The 22,345-nt window shown below is 37.7% G+C and overlaps 5 protein-coding genes across 5 annotated transcripts; 2 read left to right on the top strand and 3 right to left on the bottom strand.

Annotated features, from left to right (window-relative positions):
- Positions 1 to 2,208: 2,208 nt before the first annotated feature.
- Positions 2,209 to 3,268, top strand: U2A (small nuclear ribonucleoprotein polypeptide A'-like U2A). The gene has a single exon (XM_067778092.1). It carries the CDS (start codon positions 2,369 to 2,371, stop codon positions 3,164 to 3,166), a length of 798 nt encoding a protein of 265 aa, XP_067634193.1. The 5' UTR covers positions 2,209 to 2,368; the 3' UTR covers positions 3,167 to 3,268.
- A 4-nt stretch (positions 3,269 to 3,272) lies between these two features.
- On the bottom strand, positions 3,273 to 4,584 carry LOC137247028 (GEL complex subunit OPTI). The gene is made up of 3 exons (XM_067778093.1): positions 4,342 to 4,584; positions 4,031 to 4,134; positions 3,273 to 3,958 (listed from the first exon to the last, which is right to left on the bottom strand). The coding sequence occupies exons 1-3, from the start codon at positions 4,453 to 4,455 to the stop codon at positions 3,763 to 3,765; spliced, it is 414 nt and encodes a 137-aa protein (XP_067634194.1). The 5' UTR covers positions 4,456 to 4,584; the 3' UTR covers positions 3,273 to 3,762.
- A 3,118-nt stretch (positions 4,585 to 7,702) lies between these two features.
- On the bottom strand, positions 7,703 to 9,647 carry mus81 (mus81 structure-specific endonuclease subunit). The gene has a single exon (XM_067778091.1). It carries the CDS (start codon positions 9,501 to 9,503, stop codon positions 8,235 to 8,237), a length of 1,269 nt encoding a protein of 422 aa, XP_067634192.1. The 5' UTR covers positions 9,504 to 9,647; the 3' UTR covers positions 7,703 to 8,234.
- A 200-nt stretch (positions 9,648 to 9,847) lies between these two features.
- Positions 9,848 to 10,517, top strand: mRpL52 (mitochondrial ribosomal protein L52). Its single transcript, XM_067778090.1, has 3 exons — positions 9,848 to 9,997; positions 10,068 to 10,216; positions 10,277 to 10,517. The coding sequence occupies exons 1-3, from the start codon at positions 9,949 to 9,951 to the stop codon at positions 10,463 to 10,465; spliced, it is 387 nt and encodes a 128-aa protein (XP_067634191.1). The 5' UTR covers positions 9,848 to 9,948; the 3' UTR covers positions 10,466 to 10,517.
- Positions 10,518 to 12,299: 1,782 nt separating this feature from the next.
- Positions 12,300 to 17,212, bottom strand: LOC137245249 (host cell factor-like). The gene has a single exon (XM_067775593.1). It carries the CDS (start codon positions 17,107 to 17,109, stop codon positions 13,600 to 13,602), a length of 3,510 nt encoding a protein of 1,169 aa, XP_067631694.1. The 5' UTR covers positions 17,110 to 17,212; the 3' UTR covers positions 12,300 to 13,599.
- Positions 17,213 to 22,345: the final 5,133 nt, after the last annotated feature.

Raw genomic sequence — 22,345 nt, 5'->3', positions numbered from 1 at the left:
ATCCTATGCACTGACTCAAGAAACAGCGTCGCTATTGAGTAAGCCAGTTTTCAGAGCACGCCGTGTGGAAATAGAAAGGCCAGAGTGGGTAGACGCAATATTGGAGGCGCTGAAAGGATCGCAAAAGCGGATTGAAAAAGTTATCAAATGCTTCAAATGCGGTAGGTCCGGTCACATTGCACGTCATTGCGATCTTGGCCTTAATAGTACCAACAATGTGGGTGGGCGTAAACGCAAAGCTGGAGGAGATGAGCAAGAGCGAGTAAGAGGTAGAGAGCTAGATCCAGCTATTGAATGCCCTGTGATATCTGTGTCGCAAATTGGTAGAAAATCGAGCAGTCTTACCGTCAGAGGGAATGTGGATGGCAAAGAACGAGTACTGACTTTAGATACGGGCGCATCTCATTCCTTGATCCGATCTGACTTGGTCAACAGGAGAGTAAAACCGTTACCTGGAGCAAAGTTGTGTTCGGTCACTGGCGAGTATAACCAAGTTCAGGGAGAAGTGATATGTGAAGTATTGACTGGGAAGGTCATGGTTCTACACAAATTTGTTGTGGCGGAGATTGTTGATGAAGTTATATTTGGAGTGGATTTCTTGGTTGACCATGACATCAAGATCGATATGCAGAGAAGGGTGATGCGTTATGAGAACCAAGATGTGCCACTTAACTTTAGTTTGGAAAAAGGGTTCAGCAGTAATCGGGTACTGGTGGAGAAGACTCGACGAAGGCCACGAAATTCAAAGGTAAAGGTTGATGGAAAAAATGGGCCAAACAAATCAAAACCGAAGGTACCTGTGAGAGAAACACTGGCATTGAAAAGCCCTAACGGACGTACTAAAACGAAGAAAGAATGCAAGGGTGGTTTCAAGCCGAGGCACACTACTGTTGTGAAGCGTCGGAGCGATACTGATTATGCAAAGCAAATCCGTCCAGCGCAAGCTCTTCGAAGTAGTTCTTCATTGGCCGAGCAACAGAGTGCGAGGGAACGATCCAGGATAATGAGTAGTAAGATGAAACACAGGTACGGCAAGGAAAATAATTCGGAAGGTTTCCGGGAGGGAGATTTGGTACTGTTATACAACCCTCACCGGCGGAAAGGTGTTCCATCCAAATTTCGGTGCAGTTGGGGAGGCCCGTACAAGGTTGTGAAGAAGATCAGTGATACCATCTACCGCATACAAAGCATTGAGAAACCACGGAGTAGAAGAGTGGTACATTTGGCGTTGCTAGCAACGTTTAGATCGAGAGATTTGTCTGGTTGGGACGATCAGACTTAGGTGGAGGGCATGTTACGAATATTAGCAAAACTAAGGAGTGCTGCCAGCTCTAAGCGATGCTAAGCAGTGACGTGAATGCACATCAATAACTCAATCATCATGTATCTACATAAACGAAACAATAACTGCGTCTACATGTATGTACCATGTACGTATACGAGCAGCGGAGAGTCAATGCACAAATACATGCATATATCTGAGATACTCCTATAAGTATGCAATGAGAAAAACTACAAAATTGTGCAATTGTAGTTACAGCTGAGAAGTTTGAGAGCTGCTGGACTAGTAGATTCTGTAAGCGACTAGAAGATGCGAATGTTAAAATCAAGGAGTATAAAAGGCGACAGATGTAGAGGCGCTGTAATTCAGTTTGATTTGAGTTGTCAAGCAGTTACGACTAAGACGATATCTAGCGAGCAATAGCAGTATTATTTTGAAAGTCAGTTTCCTTTAAGCTATCTGTTTGGTTGTTAAGCTATTCGTTGCACAGTTTGAGTGTTATTGTGAAGTATTTTAATAAAGGCCATTTTTCCATTATTCAATATTGGAGTTATTTATTCACCAGTTCAGCGATACGAACCTAGCAAAAGGGCAAATAAGAGGATTTGTAGAAAATTCGTTACAATATTTTGTGTTCTATTCATTTGTCAGCTTGCAGTTTTTAACTGTGAATACTGTTAGAAAAGTACCAACAGTTGGGAAAATAACTTAACATGCAACATGTGAGGGCACTCTTAGGCAAGGAAAATGTCGAAATTGGCTACTTTCTCATGTCAGATGTCGCTAGTGTCGTTCGTTCTGCCATTCTCCAAAAAAATACCCGCATCATACATAAAAAACTTTTTGCAATATATGCAACCATGCAGTCTCTAACTAGGCAGCACTTTTTTTTTTGACAATTCGATTGTCAACTTACATGTCAAAAACGTTTGTAGCGATTTCTAGCGCTTGTCCTCATTGCAATTTATACATTTTCAACAATTTTTATAAAAATATTTAATTTATATCAGAAAAAGTGAAATTAACCAATTACGTTGAGTCGTAATAAGTAATACTGCCTCAAAATACAAAACACATCTCAACAGAATGGTGAAATTAACGCCAGAGCTCATCAATCAATCGATGCAGTATATAAATCCGTGCCGGGAACGTGAATTAGATTTACGCGGCTATAAAATACCGCAAATAGAGAATTTGGGTGCCACACTAGATCAATTTGATACAATAGACCTTTCCGATAATGATCTACGCAAATTGGATGGTGTACCGTATTTGCCGCGTCTCAAATGTGTTTTACTTAACAACAATCGTATCCTGCGCATTGGTGATGGTCTGCATGAAACCGTACCAAATTTAAGCTCAATAATTTTAACTGGAAACAATCTACAAGATTTGAGTGATTTAGAGCCACTTGCATTACTACCTCACCTAGAGACACTGTCTTTACTTGTCAATCCCGTATCAACAAAACCCTACTATCGTGAATACATGGCTTTCAAATTTCCACACTTACGTTTACTCGACTTTAGAAAGATAAAGAGAAAGGATCGCATTGAGGCGCAAGAATACTTCCGCACAAAATCAGGTAAAGATATGTTAAAAGAAATAGCGAAAAAGTCAAAAATGAATGCAACGGCTGCTGCAGCGGAAGCGGGTGCAAAAGGTGGTGCGAGCAACTCAACACGGTTGGCTAATCCAGAAGACCTGCAACGCATACGAGATGCGATAAAAAGAGCTAATTCGCTGCAGGAGGTAGAGAGGCTGTCGCGCATATTACAGAGTGGACAATTGCCAGATAACTTTGAGCTCCAATTAAGTAAAAATGGTATGACGCAGCAAAATGGGAATGCGTCTGGCGGTGGTATAGAAGCTATGGATTATTAATCTCTAGCTAGATTAGTTCATTATGATGAAATTTCGAGTAACAAAGTTTTCTGATTAGCTATTATTTGTATTAAACAACTGAATTCAAAACGAAAAATAAAACTCATTTTAAGAATTAAACGTCTGTTAACTACACGTAAACGATTATTTAATTGTAAGTCTAATTTTTTCATAGAAACAAGTTTTAACAGTTCGTTTGGGTAGTGGGTACACGTTTTAGCTGTCAATTCTTATGTTCTACAATAATAAATTGCGAAAAAATGCAAGCACGTTTTAAGTAATTAGTAAACGGAAATTCACTATTTAATATAATTTACATATATGTATATGTTATGCTTAGTAATTTTACTAATTACTAAAAATCTCTTGTATCGATAGATAATAATTTACTCAGGAACAAATGCGTTATCTTGTTTGGTTGATTTTCCGACAGGGTGGATTCTTTCTTTGTAACATATTGATATTGGAGCTATTTGAAACATATCCGTATCAAACAGGGAAGATATATTTGAAAATGGTAGCATCACATGTTGATTTGTTTCTTGTTGCTTTAAGTTATTGTACAAATTACTTAGTGCTTATTTGTAACTATTCTATTACAATTCTTTCTCTGCCATAATAGTATCATAATGTAGGCCAGTATAGAAAATAATCCACGTCACAAGAAAGCCAGCAAATGATGTCATAAAACCTTCCTTCACTAGCTCCCAAGCGCCACCGTAGGCCTCCTCATCAATACCTTGGAAGTTGATGGCGTAAATGTAGACAATGCCACAACTAATGCCGGCGAATCTAGTGTATACAAATTTAAAAAATGGATACTTAAGTTACATTCCAGTATTATTTGCAACCATAACTACTCACAGTACAAGCCCTAAGAATCCTTTTAATGGTACAATACCCCATACAACTCCCAGCAGGATACCAAAAACTTGTCTTGCCCAGTAAATAACGTCCAAAAATTCATCCTAGAACAAAAATATATTTTTTTAAGAGAAAATCATTTTATATTAAATCACAAATTCAGGACGAATCATTCAAGTTGAATTGTTTTCGGTTAGCGACAGCCATTCAACAAAAAGCTTGTTAATGTACACTTCAAAAGCAGTAAATGCTGCAGCAGCTGAAATACTCCAACCACCCTCTACACCTTGTTTTCTCAAACATATTCTCACCTTGTCGGGCCATTCTGAATTCGCTGTTACTGCACGGGAGCAAATTTCTGAAAGATTTACTGCTTTTGCGCTGCCACTGCTATTGCGTTCAATTGTGCTTGTTTTTGTTGACATTTTACGTAAAAATTTAGCTTAAAAATATTTAGCTATTGAATTAAAATCAATTTAATTATATTTTATCTCCTGTAATAGTGAAAAAGTTCAGGGACGTGTAAATTAATTGGTGTCAGTTTGACATTTTGTTCCCAGTGATGTGACTATAAAATTTACTTGTAGCCCAACAAACATTTTACGTTTGAAGTGAACTCAGTGATGCCACTTTTAAAACCAATACAGGGACCCTATTCGCTAACTGTGAGTTTTAAAGTGTACACTAGAAATTGTGTAAACCTTGAAATTCCGATTCTGTAAAGCAAAACTGTGAACAAAAAAACTCACTAATAAAAACTTCGTGATTTTTCTTTGCAGCCAGTGTACACTTTTATGAGATTCAAAACTCATACGCACTGTTGCAGAATGCCATTTTTGTTTTCATGGCGTTTGTTGAATATATTCTCACTGACATACGGCTTTTACATTCAGCACTCATTCAGCAAAACAATGTGCACAATAATTTTCATTTCATTTATTTATTACGGCAAAAAAGCCTAATTCATAAATTAAATTATATTACAATTTACTATCTTATTGCTAAAGTTTGACAATATTCATAAAGTTTTGCTTTAAAAGCTACGATTTCATTACAACTTTTTATAACTATAGACAGTTCATTGAAACTTTTTAGACCTTTATAAAAAATATTTTGCTGATCTATTTCAGTTCTGAATAAAGACAGTTTGAAATTATGTTTATTCCTTGTATTAATGTTATGTGTTTGCTTAACTAATACTACGTTTTTACTTAGATATTCAGGTACATTTTCACTTTTAATATTAAATATAAACTTCATAGCGTGAAAAAAAATCTTTTGCTTGACACTTAACCAGTTCAAACTTCTCAGCATATCAGCCGTACGAGTATCTCTAGGTTTTTTAAGAATAAAGCTCATACATCTGTTCTGCATCTTTTGAAGTTTATCTATTTCTTTGTCTGACACAATGAATAGAATAGATGGACAGTTTACAAAGTGCGTTTCTATAATGGACTTATATATAATTATTTTGTACTTTTTTTGAATATATTTGGATGTTCTCTGCATAACCCCAATTTTTTTCGCAACTTTCTGGACTGTGTAGTTTATATGTTCTTCAAACTTGAGTTTGAAGAACCGCATGAAAAGTGTAAATTGTGTATACAAATGAGTTTTCAATGAGTTTACATTTTTCAGTTTTTCACAGTTAGGGAATTGATCCCCAATAGTCGATTTTGTAAAGGGGTGATCGGATTTTTAAAAGGAGATTTTGAGCCGATCAAGTCGAATGGTTTTCATTATATCCGGAAAATATCAACAGTAGACAAAATATTTTTTTTAGGTACTCTGGTAATTATTTACGACAGCATGACACTGCTAACATGCGTCCAAAAATATCGAGAGATGTATCAAACGACGCGTCTTGACATCAGTATTAATAATCCGAAGGCGGAGAATAAATATTTTAACTCTTTCAAAAGATATTAACGAAAAACCGAAAAAGACCCGTGGGTACCTCTGAAACCGGGGGTGGTATCCATAGTATTTTTATGCAGAACACCTTTCTGCATTGGCGGCCTTTGGCCGTGCTTATAAAAAAGGTAATAGTCTAGTTGAGGGGTCGACTGCTAATACGCTACCAAAAATATCGAGAGAGGTGCCAAACGACGCGTATTAATCTCGAGAACAATAATCCGATGGCGGAAAAGAAAAATTGTATCTCTGTACGGAGATATTTGCATTTGAATTTGGCGATTTCCATGTGGTTGTTGTTGTGTTTGTACCCCCAAAAAAAATTGTGCATTACCGTGGCGGTAGCCACGGTTATACCACACACCCGGACTTGGCATGGCGTAGCCCAGGGTTATTTTTATAATCGCGGCCAAAGGCCGCCAACGCAGAAAGGTGTTCTGCGCAAAAATACTATGGATCCGACCCCCGGTTTCGGAGGTACCCGCGGGTCTTTTTTCGGATTTGTATAATCACTGCACTACGCGGCGTGACAGGGAGCGGCAATGCTGAAAAAATAGGAAAAAAAAATGTTGCGGCGGGTCGCCAACGCAATCCCTTGCTTAACATGCCACCTAATATAAACGCACGCAAGACATTTTCTGTCAAAATTGTCTCATGCACATACAACTTGTATGAGAGCAACAGAAATTGAATTTGCTGCGTGAAAACCTAACTCGATTTCCAATTTTTGTTCTGCGTGACATTTAGATTTGACGCTTGCATACATGTTTTACATTATCGCAACGCATTCTTATTTCGGTTCGGGCAAAAAACGCCGGTTGTTTGCGTGCGCTAAACAAATGCAGTGCGGTTTTATTAGCTTGGCATGTATTTGGCGCGCATTTTAACGATCAAACATTTTTATCGCACAACATCGATTTATTGCCAAACGGCTCAAATGACATCACTGGGTTTTTGAAAATTTTTGAAGGTTGTTTTCTTAATTTGAACTGTTTAGTATTTTCTTTAAATTGTAAGTATTTTTTTGAAAGATTACTTTGAAAGCTGCCGATTGCATTTCGCGTATTAAATCGTTACGAGAATAACATATTAATGTACATCGATTTTGTGTTCAGTAAGCGGTAAGTGGTCATTTATAACTCAAAAGCAGTAACTTAACGTTAATTTGGGATTTCGAAAGGTTCATTTTGTTGTTGCAATAGCAAACACGTCATGTAACGTTAAGCACATTCCGTTCTCGTATTTTGGGCCGTGTGGCGTACAGTGTCATCCTCGGTTCAACTGCAATAATTTTTGACTTTTTCGGTTGAGCTGAAAATTAAAATAGGCCTAAAGGTTGTCTTCTGTGCTCCTTGCTGGCGTTTTGGCGGAGTTGGGAGATGCAATGCTTCCCTGACCTGCAGTTGGGGAGGTTTTTTGCACTCCTAATAGGAATCAGTGAAAATTTAAATCTGGCGTGGTGCCAAATAAAGACCAAACGTTTTTTATATACGTAACGTAACGAACGAGATAGTAAAAAAAAGACATGGCTACACGCCGCTAATTGGATTCTGAAATACATATTACTGATTTTGTGCCTGGCGTGGTGCCACAAATATAAACCAAAAAATTTATATTTCGGGAAATAACGGAATTGAATAACGAAGCTACTGTGAATAACGGAGAAGCAAGTGAAATGAAACGACAAATTGACTTTGAATAAAATAAAGATAACCTGGCTTTTAAGGGCTCTTTTAAGCACCTTGCCATTCGACCCTTGCGAATGCAGTGTAAATAAAAAACAAAGAATGTACCATTAAGGACCTTTAGCAGATATGAATTCTTATCATAAAAGTGCTTAAACCTTATAGTTTTGGCATTGGGCTTTGTATTGACTTAAACTTATTAGAAGAAATCTGGTTCATAAGTTCCTAATAAAATTATTTCGACTCAATATACCCAATTGATCGAAAGGTGTGCGCTTCCGAGGCGGCCAGGTCTTTGTACCGGAGCGACTCAGAATCATTCCCGGCAAAGGGTTAACTTTTCAAAGTAACGCCATTTAATGTATTGCATATTAGCAGCCGACCGCTGTTCTCGACCTCCGAGCCTTCGAGCAGTTAGTCTGCATTTACATTTCCTCTGGATTTGTACTGACTGTTGTTGTTGTTGTTCTAGCGATAAGGACACCCCAAAGGCGAATAGATCTTGTGAATTGCCTACATTTTTTTTTAAATAAATGTTAAGTAAAAAAAATAATTTTCTACTATTATACGAAATTTAAAATATTCCCAATAATTTTGGACTACTACTAAAACTCAGTTTTGTAGAAATCAAAGATACTTTGACTTAATTTATCACCCAACGGTCGTTGTAATGGTCCACATGGTATATTACTCAACAGCAAACGAGCTTCTTTCTCACCACCAGCACAAGCATTATAGGCGTCGAAAAGTAGACGTGGTGTAGGATACAATTCAACAATAGCCAATGCTTTTTCCAGCGACAGCGAGTGCAGTTGTAGTAGTTGCTGTACAAATATTTCACGAACAGTTAGCTGAGCGCCTCGTGCCGAATCTTCATATAGAACACGAAATTTTAATAAACCAATCATATCAGCTGTGTGGCGGTAGGGACGCAAATCTTCTTTGGATGTACTGAGCAAAACTTTCTTGCGGAAGTTGCGGATCAGTGTCTTGGTCATGCATTGTAGGTATTTCATCGAACGATAATTGTTTTGAGTATGTGCTATATTGAAACCCGAATGTATTTGCGTATTGACGATTGCCTGTTGTAGATTCTCCATTGGTAAACCCAAATGCTCATTATCACCATAATCTTCAATCAGGTAAATTACATTTTCTAAGCCACAATGGCGCAATCGATGTTTTTGTTCATGGAAACGACCATCTCGTATACTTGACGCTAAATCATCAAAACGTTTACGTTCCACGATAAAGGGGAGTACGAGTTCATTGCCTTCTTGATCGCGTGCAATCCAAAGAAAATCACCAATTGTCAAGCGACGTACCTCATACAACACCTCTAAGCTTTCCAAATATTGACGAGTTTGGTCTAAAGTGCGTTTATTTTTGCCACTGGTTTCTTGTATGTCCACAAGTAAAATGATACGAAAACTCTCCGGACACATAATAACTTGACGTTGGCGTTCCTCTTCTTCGACTAACGCTTTTTGTTCCTTTTTAGTCAACTTTGTTTGTGTGCTTTTCTGTGGCGAGTTTCCACCTTTACTCTTCTTTACTGTTTCCACAATTTGTTTTACATCAGCTTCGAAGATTTGCATTGTTGGCCCTGGTGGTGAGTTTTGTTGCTTTTCTCTATACAATCGCAGTTCTTCATCAATTAGGTTGCATAGTGTGCTACCGAAGCCTCGTAGTATAGCACATTCGCGTCCTGAAGCCAGTGGTAAGGGATAGCTACGTAGAGCGGTCAGTGCATCACGTAGTTTGTATTTGGATTTGGCATTGCGACGCTCAGCATCTTCTAACCATTTCTCAAGCCACTTTTCGAAAAGAGGATTGGGCTGCTTTAATCTGATTTCCAAACGTTGTCCTTCCATACAAACAAAATAAATTCTGGAGTATTCTGCGGGAATCTAGTAAGATTTGCAAAAGGCGCTGTTTTTGTTTAATTTAATCAATAAGAACAGTGCTGCCAAGTTTTATTCGAATTATGATAACAACCAGCTGGACTTGACATACAGGTTATGTTGTTTTGTTTATTTTTGTGGTTATAAATTGAGCATAGTGTACAAGTATCTGTCAAGCTTTCTGACAGCCACTCGCTGGATTCGGAATGACAGCGAATTCAAAATGGATACCATTACCGAGTGCGCCGAATGATTGAAAAAGTCGATACGATTGGTAGTCAAAAATGTTGTTGTTGAGACCAAAAATGCGACTCTAGACCTGAGATTTCCATCAGGTGAGCGAGGCTGTTTGTAGTTTTGACGTTTATCGCGTAGTGAACACACTTGTATAGGTACACTATGAAATTGAGGTAAAATGTTGAAGATATCAAACGCGCTGATAAATATTGCAGAAAATGTTGCAAGTATATTAGAATAAATGCAGTACGATATATGCATGCATGCATACGATATAACATTTACATTCCTTTACAGGTTCTCGCCAACTATCCTCGACTGCGGTTCGTTCAATCGATCAAAAGTGGCGTGAACAAAAAGGGCTACCAGTGAATTCCAATGCATTTGGCCCGCTAACCAATTTACCTGACTACACATTCTTAGATGGACGACCTACGCCATTGGGTGTATGTAAAAATAATTCTTAATAATTTGCGACTTCAAAAGTTGATATTATGTTTTTGTAGTCAAACCAAAAGCGGCGTTTGCAAAAACAACAGGAAATTGCCGTAAAGATTGTAAACCTAAGCGGTGAATTGGACTTTGCTAAGAAACGTTATGCCCGCATACAAGCAGAACAGGCGGCTGCCAAGGAGAGCGTTGTCAAGGGTAAACTCAAGCCCAAAGGTCATTTGATGCTCAAAAAAGAGGATTGAATGGTGTTCTATTTTACGTTGGTATTTAAAAAATAAATAGCTTTAAATGCAATTTATAAAGCGTTGTAACTTTCTGGTCTTGGTGAAAACGCGACTTAGCAAGGTAAACCTAAAAAATTCGAAGATTTATCAATTAGGCTTAGGTAAACTTAAAACTCATGTTTGTTGGTACTCGTAATCGTTTATAATACGAATGTTCGGGTCAATATCAACATCTATTTAGTACAATTTAATGAAGTTTATAGGTTAATTTCCCAACCGTTCAATCAATCCAACCATCCGAATGACTTTCGGCCGATCACCTGGTTGCACTGTCCCTCAACAGCTGCTACAAGTTCTGTTGATTTATCAAACTAGGGGTTCATAAGAGCAATACAAAGCTTTATAGGTCACAGCTTTCGCAACCCAATTATCAAGGGCATATAACCGAGGGGAATCCTTCTACAAATAGGAATGTATCATAAACATATTAAGCAGACGACTCCCATTTCCTCTTGGAACTAGGCGATGAGGGGCGGGACGCTTCCCAAGGCAGCCGGTTCTATGTACCGGAGCGACTCGGGATTTTTCCCGACCAAGGGCTATCATTTCAGTTTAACACCATTTAATTTGTAACTCTGTTTTCTATCCATCAAGTATGAAGATATCCAACATAGAAACAAAGGTGGAAAGCCTAAACGATCGAGTTTGAACAGAAGATGTGAATGGGAAACTTTATCGAAAGCTTTACTAAAATCAGTATAAGTTACATCAATTTCGCTGTTAACCTTAAATACGTTCAGCACATGAGTTGTGAACTCAAGCAAGTTAGTCACGGTAGATTAACCCATGCAAAAATCATGTTAAGACAAGTCAATGGTTGAGGATATCCAATGAGCTAGTTGCTTTGTGTCGATCGATTCCAAGAGTTTGGGGATAGCACTAAGCTTTGCTATTCCTCGGTAATTTGAAACACATCATCTGCTCCCATTTTTGTAAAGTGGTATTATAAAAGACGCTTTCCACTTTTTGGGAAATATCACTTGGATTAGAGGAAATTTTATGCTTAATCTTTTTTAAGTAATCCGCATAACATCTTCTCTGCAGCCTGTTGTACTTGTGGCATAGAATAGATTATGCCACATAGTCACTTCTTGATCCGATAGTTCTCTTAAAATAACGCGTTTTTCGTTTTTAAGATATTTGAGTTCTTTAGAGCTCCAAGAAGAAGTGGGAATTGCTGAAGAGGTGTTAGATATAGGTACGCATTTGTGAAATATTGGATATTTCAATATCTCCTATGTAGGCGGACCAGGTAATTTTGGAAACCTCATCAGTAAGCACGGACAGATTAAAATAAATAAATGTAAGGCGCGATAACCTCCGAAGAGATCTAAGGCCGAGCTTCTCTTCCAATTTACGTCGTGCTCCTCTTGATTTTTCCCTACAAATTGGCCGGACGGGACCTACATGTTTTATGCCGACTCCGAACGGCATCTGCAAGGCAGATGAGTTTTCACTGAGAGCTTTTCATGGCAGAAATACAATCGGAGCGCTTGCCAGACACTGCCGAGGGGACAGGACAGATTAGCTTTCCTAAAAATAAACCCGCCAGAACACACATTCCTAATAGTTCTACACTCCGGTACATGGAGATAATCCAAGTATAAAGCCAGGGCTGGATGGTGTAGCTAATTCCAACAAATTAATAACTATTCATTTTAAGTTAAAACGAGCATGAAAAGTAAATTTATTGATATATGTATTTATGAATGACACTACAGCTTAAACCTCGCATATTGTTCTTTATCCATATAACCCCTCCCCCTTGACCCATAGTTAGCGCAATATTAAGTGTTCTGATCTCATCATTAATAATTATTTATTTATATCATTTTTTAATATCAACATAAAAAATAATGAATTTATAATAATAACCAGGCATCTCTATTTCACATATTTAATTTTTAGTACCTATGTATTAAACAAAAGTTGGCGTGTGGTGAAGTATAGCACCTTGGATAAGGTTGTAAGGGTTAAGTACAAATTAGAGAATGTTCGAACTTTGACTTCTACATCGACGTGGATCATAATCGACCACAAAGGTGTTCTTAGATCAAAAATGAAAAAAAGCAAAAAGCCACGCACTCGTGTATTTAATGTAATGTTAATTTTATAGTTAATAGAGATATACAGTAACTTACAATGTTATCGACTGTTAATAACATTTGCCTATTCGGCTGCGAACTAAAAAATCGATTTTCTCCCGCTCTCTAATACAGTTATATAAGTTTAGTGGTGTATAAGTTAAAACAAAAATTGCTTCTTTTGATTGAAGCCATTTATCTTAAAATAATAAACTTATCGAATCCTTCGGAACCTATTTAAACAGTTATTTAAATTTTTCAGTTCAAATAAGTTGACCACGAAAACTCCACTACGGGTATCGCAAATCTTTTTATTTTTGGAAGTTTTTTAAAAATAATTGGTGAACCTATATTTGCACCTCTCCACAAAAAAGTTGGATGTGAATTTCTGGACGATACACTTAGCACAAACTTAACGAATCGCTCATCTGAGTTTAGAATATTGTAACAATTCATTTAGATTAAAATATGTAAGCTGCAAGATAATTTAAAGAAAGGCATTTAAAAACAGTTTTGAAAAATAGGTAAACAAATTCTAAACGAACTTGGGGGTATTTTAATAGCCCAACCTAATATAACAAAAGCATACACAAAATAAATTATCCAAATTAGTTTCAATTTCGGTAATATTACATTCACACTGCGCCTTAAATGGAGTTTATGGACAATTTTGGAATTCAACAGTAGGTATTAACAACAAAAATTCCTCAATGCGCTATGTGAACATATTACAACTCTCATATATGTTGTACTTTTGAATAAAACGAGTTTGAGATTTCAAGAGCAGTGAATTGCTACATAATATGTTTCCTTCGGTTGAGCGATCCGCTTACTAGGTTAGGTTAACCATTTATTTATTTTCAAATATATTAGTGATCAAAAGTTTCTCTTCTAAGGACATTTTTCTATACAAAGGTATGTTAAAGCTACAACAGTTACGAGCTCCTGGTACACTCAATGGCACATACTTAGATCGTGAAATTGAAACCAGAAACCTACATATTTAGCTTAAAAATCGAAAGTGGAATTATCTTGCTTTGCTTTTTTCATATGTGGCTCAAAAACACCATTATTTTCAACTTCTTCCAAATCTTCATCGATTTCCATCAAACGTGCTTCTTGGTTCGTCGAGCTGCTGTCGTTGTTGTGAATGCCATAGGTGTCTACAGTACCATCTAATTGTTCGATAATATCATCCATCGCATCACCTACACTCATATTTGAATCTGTTTGTAAAACAGTGCCCTCACTCGTCGTACCATCAATATTCATTGGTGTAGCAATACCGGCAAGCGTATTTGATGCACCTCCTGTTGTTTGCATCATATTTTTAGATGTCAATGTTATGGCACGTGGCAGTGTATTTGCACCGCTCGCGCTAATAACATTCTGTGTACCGGTTGTGCTTAATATATTTACGAAACCTTTCTTATTACCTCCATCAGACGTAGCATTACCAGATAACATAACCAATTTACTACCACCACCAGTATTGTTGCCTGCAATGCTACTAGTAACAATAGCCTGTCCAGGTTGACCTTGAGCGCTTGAACCAACAATTGTAACAGTTTTGGTAACATTGGGATTTGAAGCCATTTGTACGGTGACAGCTTTACCACCCAATGTTATAGTTTTTTGTTGTAGTTGAGCTCCTACAGGTAAATTAATTTTTTGTTGATTACCTGTTATTTGTTGGTGCTGTTGATTCAATTGTGTTTGTGTTGTTGATGGTAGCGTGAGTGTAATTGGACGGCCGGTTGTACTTGTAACGCTGCGTATCATTTTAACACCTGTTTGTGAGCTACCAGCACCACCCGCAACATTTCGTACACTTGTTGTTGCTGTTGTAGAAGTTGAACCAACTATAGACACAATACTTCCACCAGAGCTAACTTGTGTCATTACGCTGGAGGCAGGAATTGTACGTAAATTAGATCCAGTGGTTACAATTATTATTTGTTGGTTTGTTAGCTGTTGACCTTGCTTATTGGTAATAACAAACGCAGGTTTTCCACCTATATTCGTGCCAACTTTTCCCATTTGTAAGATATTGGAATTTTTCATTATTAATTTACCTCCACTACCCACGGTATGTGGTGAGACTAATTTGACAAGATTGCCCGAAATAAGTGATTTTTGTTGACCGCCACTATTTCCAGCATTTGAAGTGTTAGCGTTAACTGCCGTAATAAATTGTTGCTGTGATTGTGAAGTGACATTGCCAGTGATTATTTGCCCACCAGCTACTCCAGTCTGTTGCGACTGGCTCTGTGCGACCCCACCACTGTTTTTAACCAAATTTAAATTAATTTTTGGTACTGTCTGCACCGCCACACCGCCAGTGCTGGTTTTTACTATTTGGAATTGTACATTTGAGCCTAATGTTAGCGGTTTTTGTATAATATATTGTTTGCCACCGATCGTCGTTGCAGTAGCTATTGAGGTATTTGCATTTGCGCCAGTTTTTAATTGCCCCACTGCAGTTCCTGCATTTTGTGCTGTTTTTAATATTGTAGTTGTGGTTGGATTGGCTGTTGATTGTGTAGTAGCTAAACGTAAAGTTTGTCCGGTATTTCCAGATACTATCCTTACAGTATTACTTGTGTTTGCTGTTGTTGTTATAGGCATGCCTGCAGCGTTAACAACACGTAAACCGCTGGTTCCGGTAATGGTTTGCTGATTGGAAGAAGATACTACAGTTGCGCCACTTATGACGGTATTAGGGCGGAACTTTTGTAGCATGGTGACATTACTATTAACCAAAGAAACAGTTGGCTGTTGCTGCGATACAGTTACCAATGTAGCACCAGAAACGCCACTTGCACCCACAGTGGCTACGGATGTGTTGGCCGCTGTTGGCGTTGCAGATGATGTTAAAATTTTGATATTTGTTTGAGCTTGAGAAGGCTGTTGTTGGCCAATATATGTGCTTTGTTGCGCCGATTGATGCTGCTGTGGTGTTTGTGTTAAGTTAGTTTTGTTAGCAGACTGTTGTTGTAAAGTTGCAGCAGCTGCTGTAGGAAGTGCAGAACTTTGTATCTTTTGTTGTTTCGTTGTTGCCTGTTGAGTAGCAGCAGTCATTAATGCGGTTGGTTGTTGCACTCCGCCTGATGTAGCTAATGCATTTGTGTTCATTTGATTGGTTGAAGGTGGTGTTACAACTTTAGTCGCGACCGCTGCGGTTTCTATTTTTTGTATTTGTAATTCATATGCCGTTGCAAAAGTAGTTGCGGTCCAACATAACTCGAGAGCATTTGTCGATGCGCGTACTAAACCAACTTTAACTGCATACAGTGGTTTGGTGACATCCAAATACCACAGATCTTTGCAGCATACTTGATTATTCCATGCTTTACGATATCCATCACGTCCAGACCATACGTACAAACGACTTTGTATACCCACCGCACAATGCCCAGCGCGCGCTCTCGGCACATCCTCATCAACCGTGTCGACTGTTACATTTTCCCAAGTCATTGTATCTAAATCTAATACGGCAAGTGTATTGGTACATTTCCACTCGCGCTCTGTAGTTGATTTGGAATCGTTTATCACTAATGGTACCCACCCACCAAATATATACATTTTGTTACATATCATTGTGGCGCTATGTAAAGAGCGTGGCAGTGGTGCATGTCCGCGCGTGCGCGGTTTTGACCATGTCATAGAATCGATATCCAAAAGCCATAGATCACCTAAACGGCATCCACTCATACCGCCGTATATTAATAAATTCAATTTATTTGTAGTTTTGCTTGTAAAGGCTACACCTGTATGTGATTCACGCGGTGGTGGACTCTCTCCATACGTTTTAGGTATGATCCACTTTCCGTTATGTGAATGTACACCACGCGTCTCTAGTATATACAAGTCATTCAAATATTTTGGTATATTATTTTTAGGATCATCAGATTCATTAGCTAATCCTCCGAAAAGATATATACGTTCACCTGCCATAGTAAAGCTATGACCTAAGCGTGGGCATGGTGCTGGCCCATTATCCGGCAAATCCGGATGCATTTTGCGCCATTCCCATTTTGCTGCTTGCAGTTCGTATAATTCGTTTGAATATTTTCCATATTCAATCATACCGCCAAATACAAACAGTCGTGTACCAACACACACAAAACCATAAGCCGCACAACCAGGTGGCACCTCGCCACGCATGGCTGGTACAAACCACTGGTTTGTTATAGAATTATATACATGCAACTCATCTACAATACCCTCATTACCACCACCAAATACCACCATTAATTCTTTTATGTTGATTGCGCGATGTCCATGCCGTGGACGTGGTTGTGGTCCAGACGGATTACCGAGTCGTTTCCAACGAAATCTTTTCACCCCATTCTTATCCTCTTCATTATAATTCTCCTTTTCTATTTCAACACTTCCGTGCACTGTATCATTATTGTTGTTGCCATTTCTTTCAGCAGGTACTATATCTTGTTGCTCTTGCTCGGTTTCATTATTATTTGTTATACTGGTACTTATAAAATCTGAAGATTCCATCATATTAAATTGGTAGTATACAGAATTTAATTGAATAGCAAAAAAATTAGCAAGTCCCACTGAAAGCGAAAAATTAAGATGGCAGCTACTATCAACGAGTAACGAGTTATTGGCGTATACACATTTTACATATTCACAATGCATCAGAATCAGTATTGTGAATGCATTCACAATTGCAGTCGATGCTGCCATTTTAGGGTAACCATGTATGTTAAATAATTAAAGCATTGATCATAAAAAAAATAATTTGTGCCTTGAATAGCACTTTTTATCAAGGGGGTCAACTGCCAATACCTGCCTAAAATGTTCAGAGATGTATCAAAAGGTGCGCTATCTTTGTTGGTGGTAATTCTTTACGACAGCATGACACTGCTAATACGCTACCAAAAATATCGAGAGAGGTGTCAAACGACGCGTCTTCACATCAGTATTAATAATCCGAAGGCGGAAAATAAAAATTTTAACTCGTTCAAAAGTTATTTACGAAAAAGCTAAAAAAAGACCCGGGGAACTCCGAAACCGGGTGTAGTATCTATAGTATTTTTGCGCAGAAAACCTTTCTGCATTGGCGGCTTTCGGCCGCGCTTATAAAAAATTACCCTGGGTGGGTCCAACACCGGTTTGGAGACCAAAACTATATCCGCACAAATGCAGTATCTGCCGTATCTACCGTCCTTTGCCAACTCATTAGTTTTTTCATTACGCATTACCTCGACTACGTATAGATGTACGCTTCATTCTGAGAGAAATCTCCCTAAGGTTTGTTTGACCCTATGATATTTCCAAATAAAGTGTTACACGATATTACTGCCTTATGCTTTCGCCTAGCTATACAAGTTTTATGCAACCTTCTTTTGACCTTCACCCAAAGCCCCGTCAAATGAGCAGTTTTTCGTGTAGATGAGTTTAACGCAATTTTCTGCATGATGCGCGTAGTTTTATGAAGAACGGCCATCTGACGAGAAAAAGGACCCAACTTCCAACTTTTGTTGCAAGCAAAGCATATGAAAAAAAATTTGACATTTGCGGGTGCTTTCACACTTTGCAAGTGAAATTATTTTTCCTACTAGTTGGTACTTTTCTAATATTTTTCTCAGCTAAAAACTGCAATTTAATAAATTAATTGGACACAATATGTAAGCAAGTATTTTTATTGTATAGTGGGAATGTTCATAACAGTGCTTCGCGAAATTTTGTATTTGAATGGGCAAGGCAAAATAAGTTTAAATTGCGAAGTCTGAAGTTCCTTGATATTTACAAACGCAATATCTTGCGTGATTGTGATGATGTTACTGGCATGCATAAGAATCCCTTGAACGCATCTCTATGAAAAAGTTTATTGTGGCTCGGCCTTAATGTTCACTAAAAAATATTGAAAAAATGCTGGAATAAGTAGTTTGTAAAATGTAATAAATTATAATAAAGAAAAAAAAAAAATTGTTTCATAATAACACGATAACACGAAATTTACTTAATCTTGAGCTAAAGAAAATTTTGGTTTGCGTTTTTGGAAAAAATTAAAAAATAAGGCGATTCAGGGTTTTGTGGATTTGGCCTTGGAAATATTGCAAGAGCAAATATAAACTACGGACCGTGAACAACTTGTACCCCCAGCGGGTGAGGGGGCTTAAACCATAACCGAGGCAGGTGTGCCTGTCGTAAGAGGCGAGTAAAATAGCAAATTGATTAAGAGGTTGTGTAGCGCAACACTTGTAAGGGTTGCCAGCACAATTTATAGCTTCTCCAAGCCAAGTGTCCACCTCATTTACCGGTAGCGAATCCTGCTTCTTTAACAGCCTAGGCTCTGGCGACCCCAAGTTTCTCGTGGAAATAGGGAGAGCGGGATGGCCTAGAAAGTTTCATGTGACCATACTAAGTCGTTCCCGAGATGGTCGGGCCAGTACCTTAATGGTGCTTGTTACCGGAACGTACCGGATCTGCATCAGGCCAAGAACCATCAATATCGAAAATACTTCTCAAAACCTTCAAGGAGTGTCCTTATCGCTAAAACAACAAAAAAATTTTTGCACATTTTGTTCGAGATTAACAGTTTCTGATATGCGATGACCGTGGTGTTCTGGTAACGTGCTCCGCCTACCACACCGAATGCTCTGGGTTCACACCCCGGGCAAAGCAACATCAAAATTTTAGAAATAAGGTTTTTCAACTAGAAGACAATTTTTCTAAGTGGGGTCGCCCCTCGGCAGTGTTTGGCAAGCACTCCGAGTGTATTTCTGCCATGAAAAGCTCTCAGTGAAAACTCATCTGCCTCGCAGATACCGTTTGGAGTCGGCATAAAGGTCCCGTCCGGCCAATTTGTAGGAAAAATTAAAAAGGAGCAGGGCGCAACTTGGAAGAGAAGCTCGGCCTAAAATATCTTCGGAGGTTATCGCGCCTTACATTGATTGATTGATTGATTGATATTTTGTGGATGTATTGTGTAAGCATAGTACATCAGTATGCAAATGCAATGTTGCATTTGCATAAAATCATGAACTACCCCTTAAAAAAATATTTGTGTGAACAATTTTTTTCGAACTGAAGGACGGATACACATAGAATTCTTGTTGCGTTGCTCCGCTTTGATGATTTGACAGCGCCATAAGCTAAAAGTATCTCAACTTTTTGCCTTGCTTTATATTACCAAAACTGCGGCCATATCTTGGGTTCAGCTGTCATATAAAACAATGCAACCATTGTTTATATATAGTTTGGCAGCTTAAATAGAGGTTATGTTGCGAATAGAGTGGAAGGCAGTGGACTAGGCAGTCGAATGCCATATAATGAAGGAATGGTGTTCGGAGTTTTTCAAAGTTAAAAAAAAAATGATAAAAGCTTTAATATAAATAAAACTATTGTTTTAATAACAACAAAAACGCCTTATATATTGTATAATATAATATATAATATAATAATGATTATCTCACTTTAAAATTTGAGTTAAATAATCTAAAGTTTTTTTTTTGAAACTGAGTCGAGAACTGTGCGTGTGAATGTGCGAATTTTCACCGATCAGCTGTTAGTTGCGCTACTTGGTAAAATTTACAATGAATGCAACGTTCGCAAATCCGGCTCACCATGGAAATAATTTGTAATGGCAACACTAATAATTAATGGTCCGTAACTAGCGAAATCGGCATTTGAGTATGTATACGCCCCAAACTCGCTACTCGCTTAGCAAAACTAGCACCGAGTAGATTGCCACTTTCATTGTGAACTCATTCAAGTTGCTAATATTTGAAAACAAAACGTTCACAATAGTAAACAGCAGCACCTGTTTAATCACTATTCGATTATTTAAATCATTTGCTCATTAGCGTTTTTCAAAGATTTTTGTGGACGACTGGTATATTGCATTATTTACATATTTTAAAATGTTTGCTTAACTGGCTGCTCAGATTTTATCATTAACTGGTTTTAGAAATCAATATTAATATGTAGTCTTATTTTCTATATACACATTAAAAAAAAGCTGATTTGAAACACAAATGGGCATTTAATGGCACTTCAATTTATTAACCGCGAGCAAAAAACAAACCTTTCTTCCATTCACTGCCCTGCAAAAATTGTTGGATTACGTGTTCCATTTTCTTCATGTTGGAGTACTCTAACAATACTCCTTTGCAATGCGTTTGCAGACCACCATCAGCCGAACATTACTCGTTTTTTAACGACCGTGATCACGACACAATGAGGATCGAACAGAGTTGCCAAAAGTAAAATCACCCCTATTCTGCATTTCGAATAAGTTCCCGTTCTACGCTCCGCTTAAATCGAAGTTGGCTATTCTGCATTACGACGGAATCGTAACGAGAAGAGGAATAGCAAATGATTTTTCGAAATCAGCTGTTTGTGCGGAATGTGTGAACTTTGGAACAAAATAAATGAAAGAAAATTTGTAAAAAACACTGAAAAACGTTAATATTTTATTATCCAAGACATTTTGTACAAAGAAAAGGAATGGAATATATTGCCGCCGTGTTATATTTTTTTGAGTGACGAGCTTTCATAATTGTTAGTGTGTTTTTGTCGTTCTTTTGTCCAATTCCCTGCCGTGGCCACCAGGTTTTGTTAAAACGGATTCCTTCACGAATATAGTTGCCATTTTCTGAATTGTATGGATGCTCATTTCATTGCAGTGGCCTAAAATACTTTATGAAGATTTATTTATTCTTTCCGCAAGGATTGTTTACGTTTTCGCTTCAACTTCCTCTACTCCAGCAGCTTGCTTTGGCATATAACTGAACCCAAGGAACAGACACAAATTAGAGCTGTCCATTATAATGCAAGCAATAGCCGCGGCATTATTTGTGGAGTTGGAAAGCAACGCCTACGAAAATGGCCAGGCGAGAATGGAAAGGCAAATATTGCGAGATTTGTGTAATCCATTTGAGATGAGTGACGAATTGTAAGAAATTTAACTTAAAAGTGGTAAAGTTTAATGACTTATTTTTATATTTAGGTTAAAAAAAAACTTTCGACTTAATAAGGATGCTTTCAAGTATGTGTTAGATACTTTTGCTGGGCAAATATGTCCAAGGACTTCGACATCGACATGTTGTTTTTGACCTGGAAACATAAAAAACAATCATCATCAAGCCTTTTACGTTTCTCAACATGTTTTACTTACATTTTTGCTAAAATTCTGTTATAAATTAATAAAAAAATAAAAAGAAAATATTTTTCCGCCAACTAATTTGCAACTTAGAAAAACGATCGAAATGCAGAATACACAAAATCGAACGTTTCGAAGTTGGATCGAAAGAGATTGGAAAACAGAATACCAAAATTGCCAAATCGAAAAAATTCCAATCCAAGTCGAAATGCAGAATAGGGCTGAATATTGCATACAAATAACTGATAATAAAATTGTACTATGGCAAATCTGATAAAATGCAACCGCGCACTGGTTTTATGTATACATACTCACCCCTATTCTGCATTTCGATTACGTTCCCGTTCTACGCTCCGCTTTAATCGAAGTTGGGTATTCTGCATTACGACGGAATCGTAACGAGAAGAGGAAGAGCAAATGATTTTTCGAAATCAGCTGTTTGTACGGAATGTGTGAATATTGGAACAAAATAAATTAAAGAAAATTTTTAAAAAACACTGAAAAACGTTTATATTTTATTATCCACGCCATTTTGTACAAAAAAAAAGCAATAGAGTATATTGCCGGAATGTTGTATTTTTTTGAGTGAAGTGCTTTCATAATTGTAAGTGTGTTTTTGTCGTT

This window comes from Eurosta solidaginis, chromosome 3 (genome assembly GCF_040869045.1).
Source record: "Eurosta solidaginis isolate ZX-2024a chromosome 3, ASM4086904v1, whole genome shotgun sequence".
NCBI classification, from domain to species: domain Eukaryota; kingdom Metazoa; phylum Arthropoda; class Insecta; order Diptera; family Tephritidae; genus Eurosta; species Eurosta solidaginis.
This window is presented reverse-complemented; position numbering and strand designations above follow the sequence as displayed.

Excerpts from the sequence above, each read along its gene's own strand:
- U2A (XM_067778092.1), top strand. The coding sequence starts at position 2,369 with ATGGTGAAATTAACGCCAGAGCTCATCAATCAATCGATGCAGTATATA.
- LOC137247028 (XM_067778093.1), bottom strand. The coding sequence starts at position 4,455 with ATGTCAACAAAAACAAGCACAATTGAACGCAATAGCAGTGGCAGCGCA. Across the intron at positions 4,135-4,341 it reads ATTCAGAATGGCCCGACAAG|GATGAATTTTTGGACGTTAT; the intron begins GTGAGAATATGT and ends TTTTTGTTCTAG. Across the intron at positions 3,959-4,030 it reads GGATTCTTAGGGCTTGTACT|ATTCGCCGGCATTAGTTGTG; the intron begins GTGAGTAGTTAT and ends TGTATACACTAG.
- mus81 (XM_067778091.1), bottom strand. The coding sequence starts at position 9,503 with ATGGAAGGACAACGTTTGGAAATCAGATTAAAGCAGCCCAATCCTCTT.
- mRpL52 (XM_067778090.1), top strand. The coding sequence starts at position 9,949 with ATGTTGAAGATATCAAACGCGCTGATAAATATTGCAGAAAATGTTGCA. Across the intron at positions 9,998-10,067 it reads TATTGCAGAAAATGTTGCAA|GTTCTCGCCAACTATCCTCG; the intron begins GTATATTAGAAT and ends ATTCCTTTACAG. Across the intron at positions 10,217-10,276 it reads GACGACCTACGCCATTGGGT|TCAAACCAAAAGCGGCGTTT; the intron begins GTATGTAAAAAT and ends ATGTTTTTGTAG.
- LOC137245249 (XM_067775593.1), bottom strand. The coding sequence starts at position 17,109 with ATGATGGAATCTTCAGATTTTATAAGTACCAGTATAACAAATAATAAT.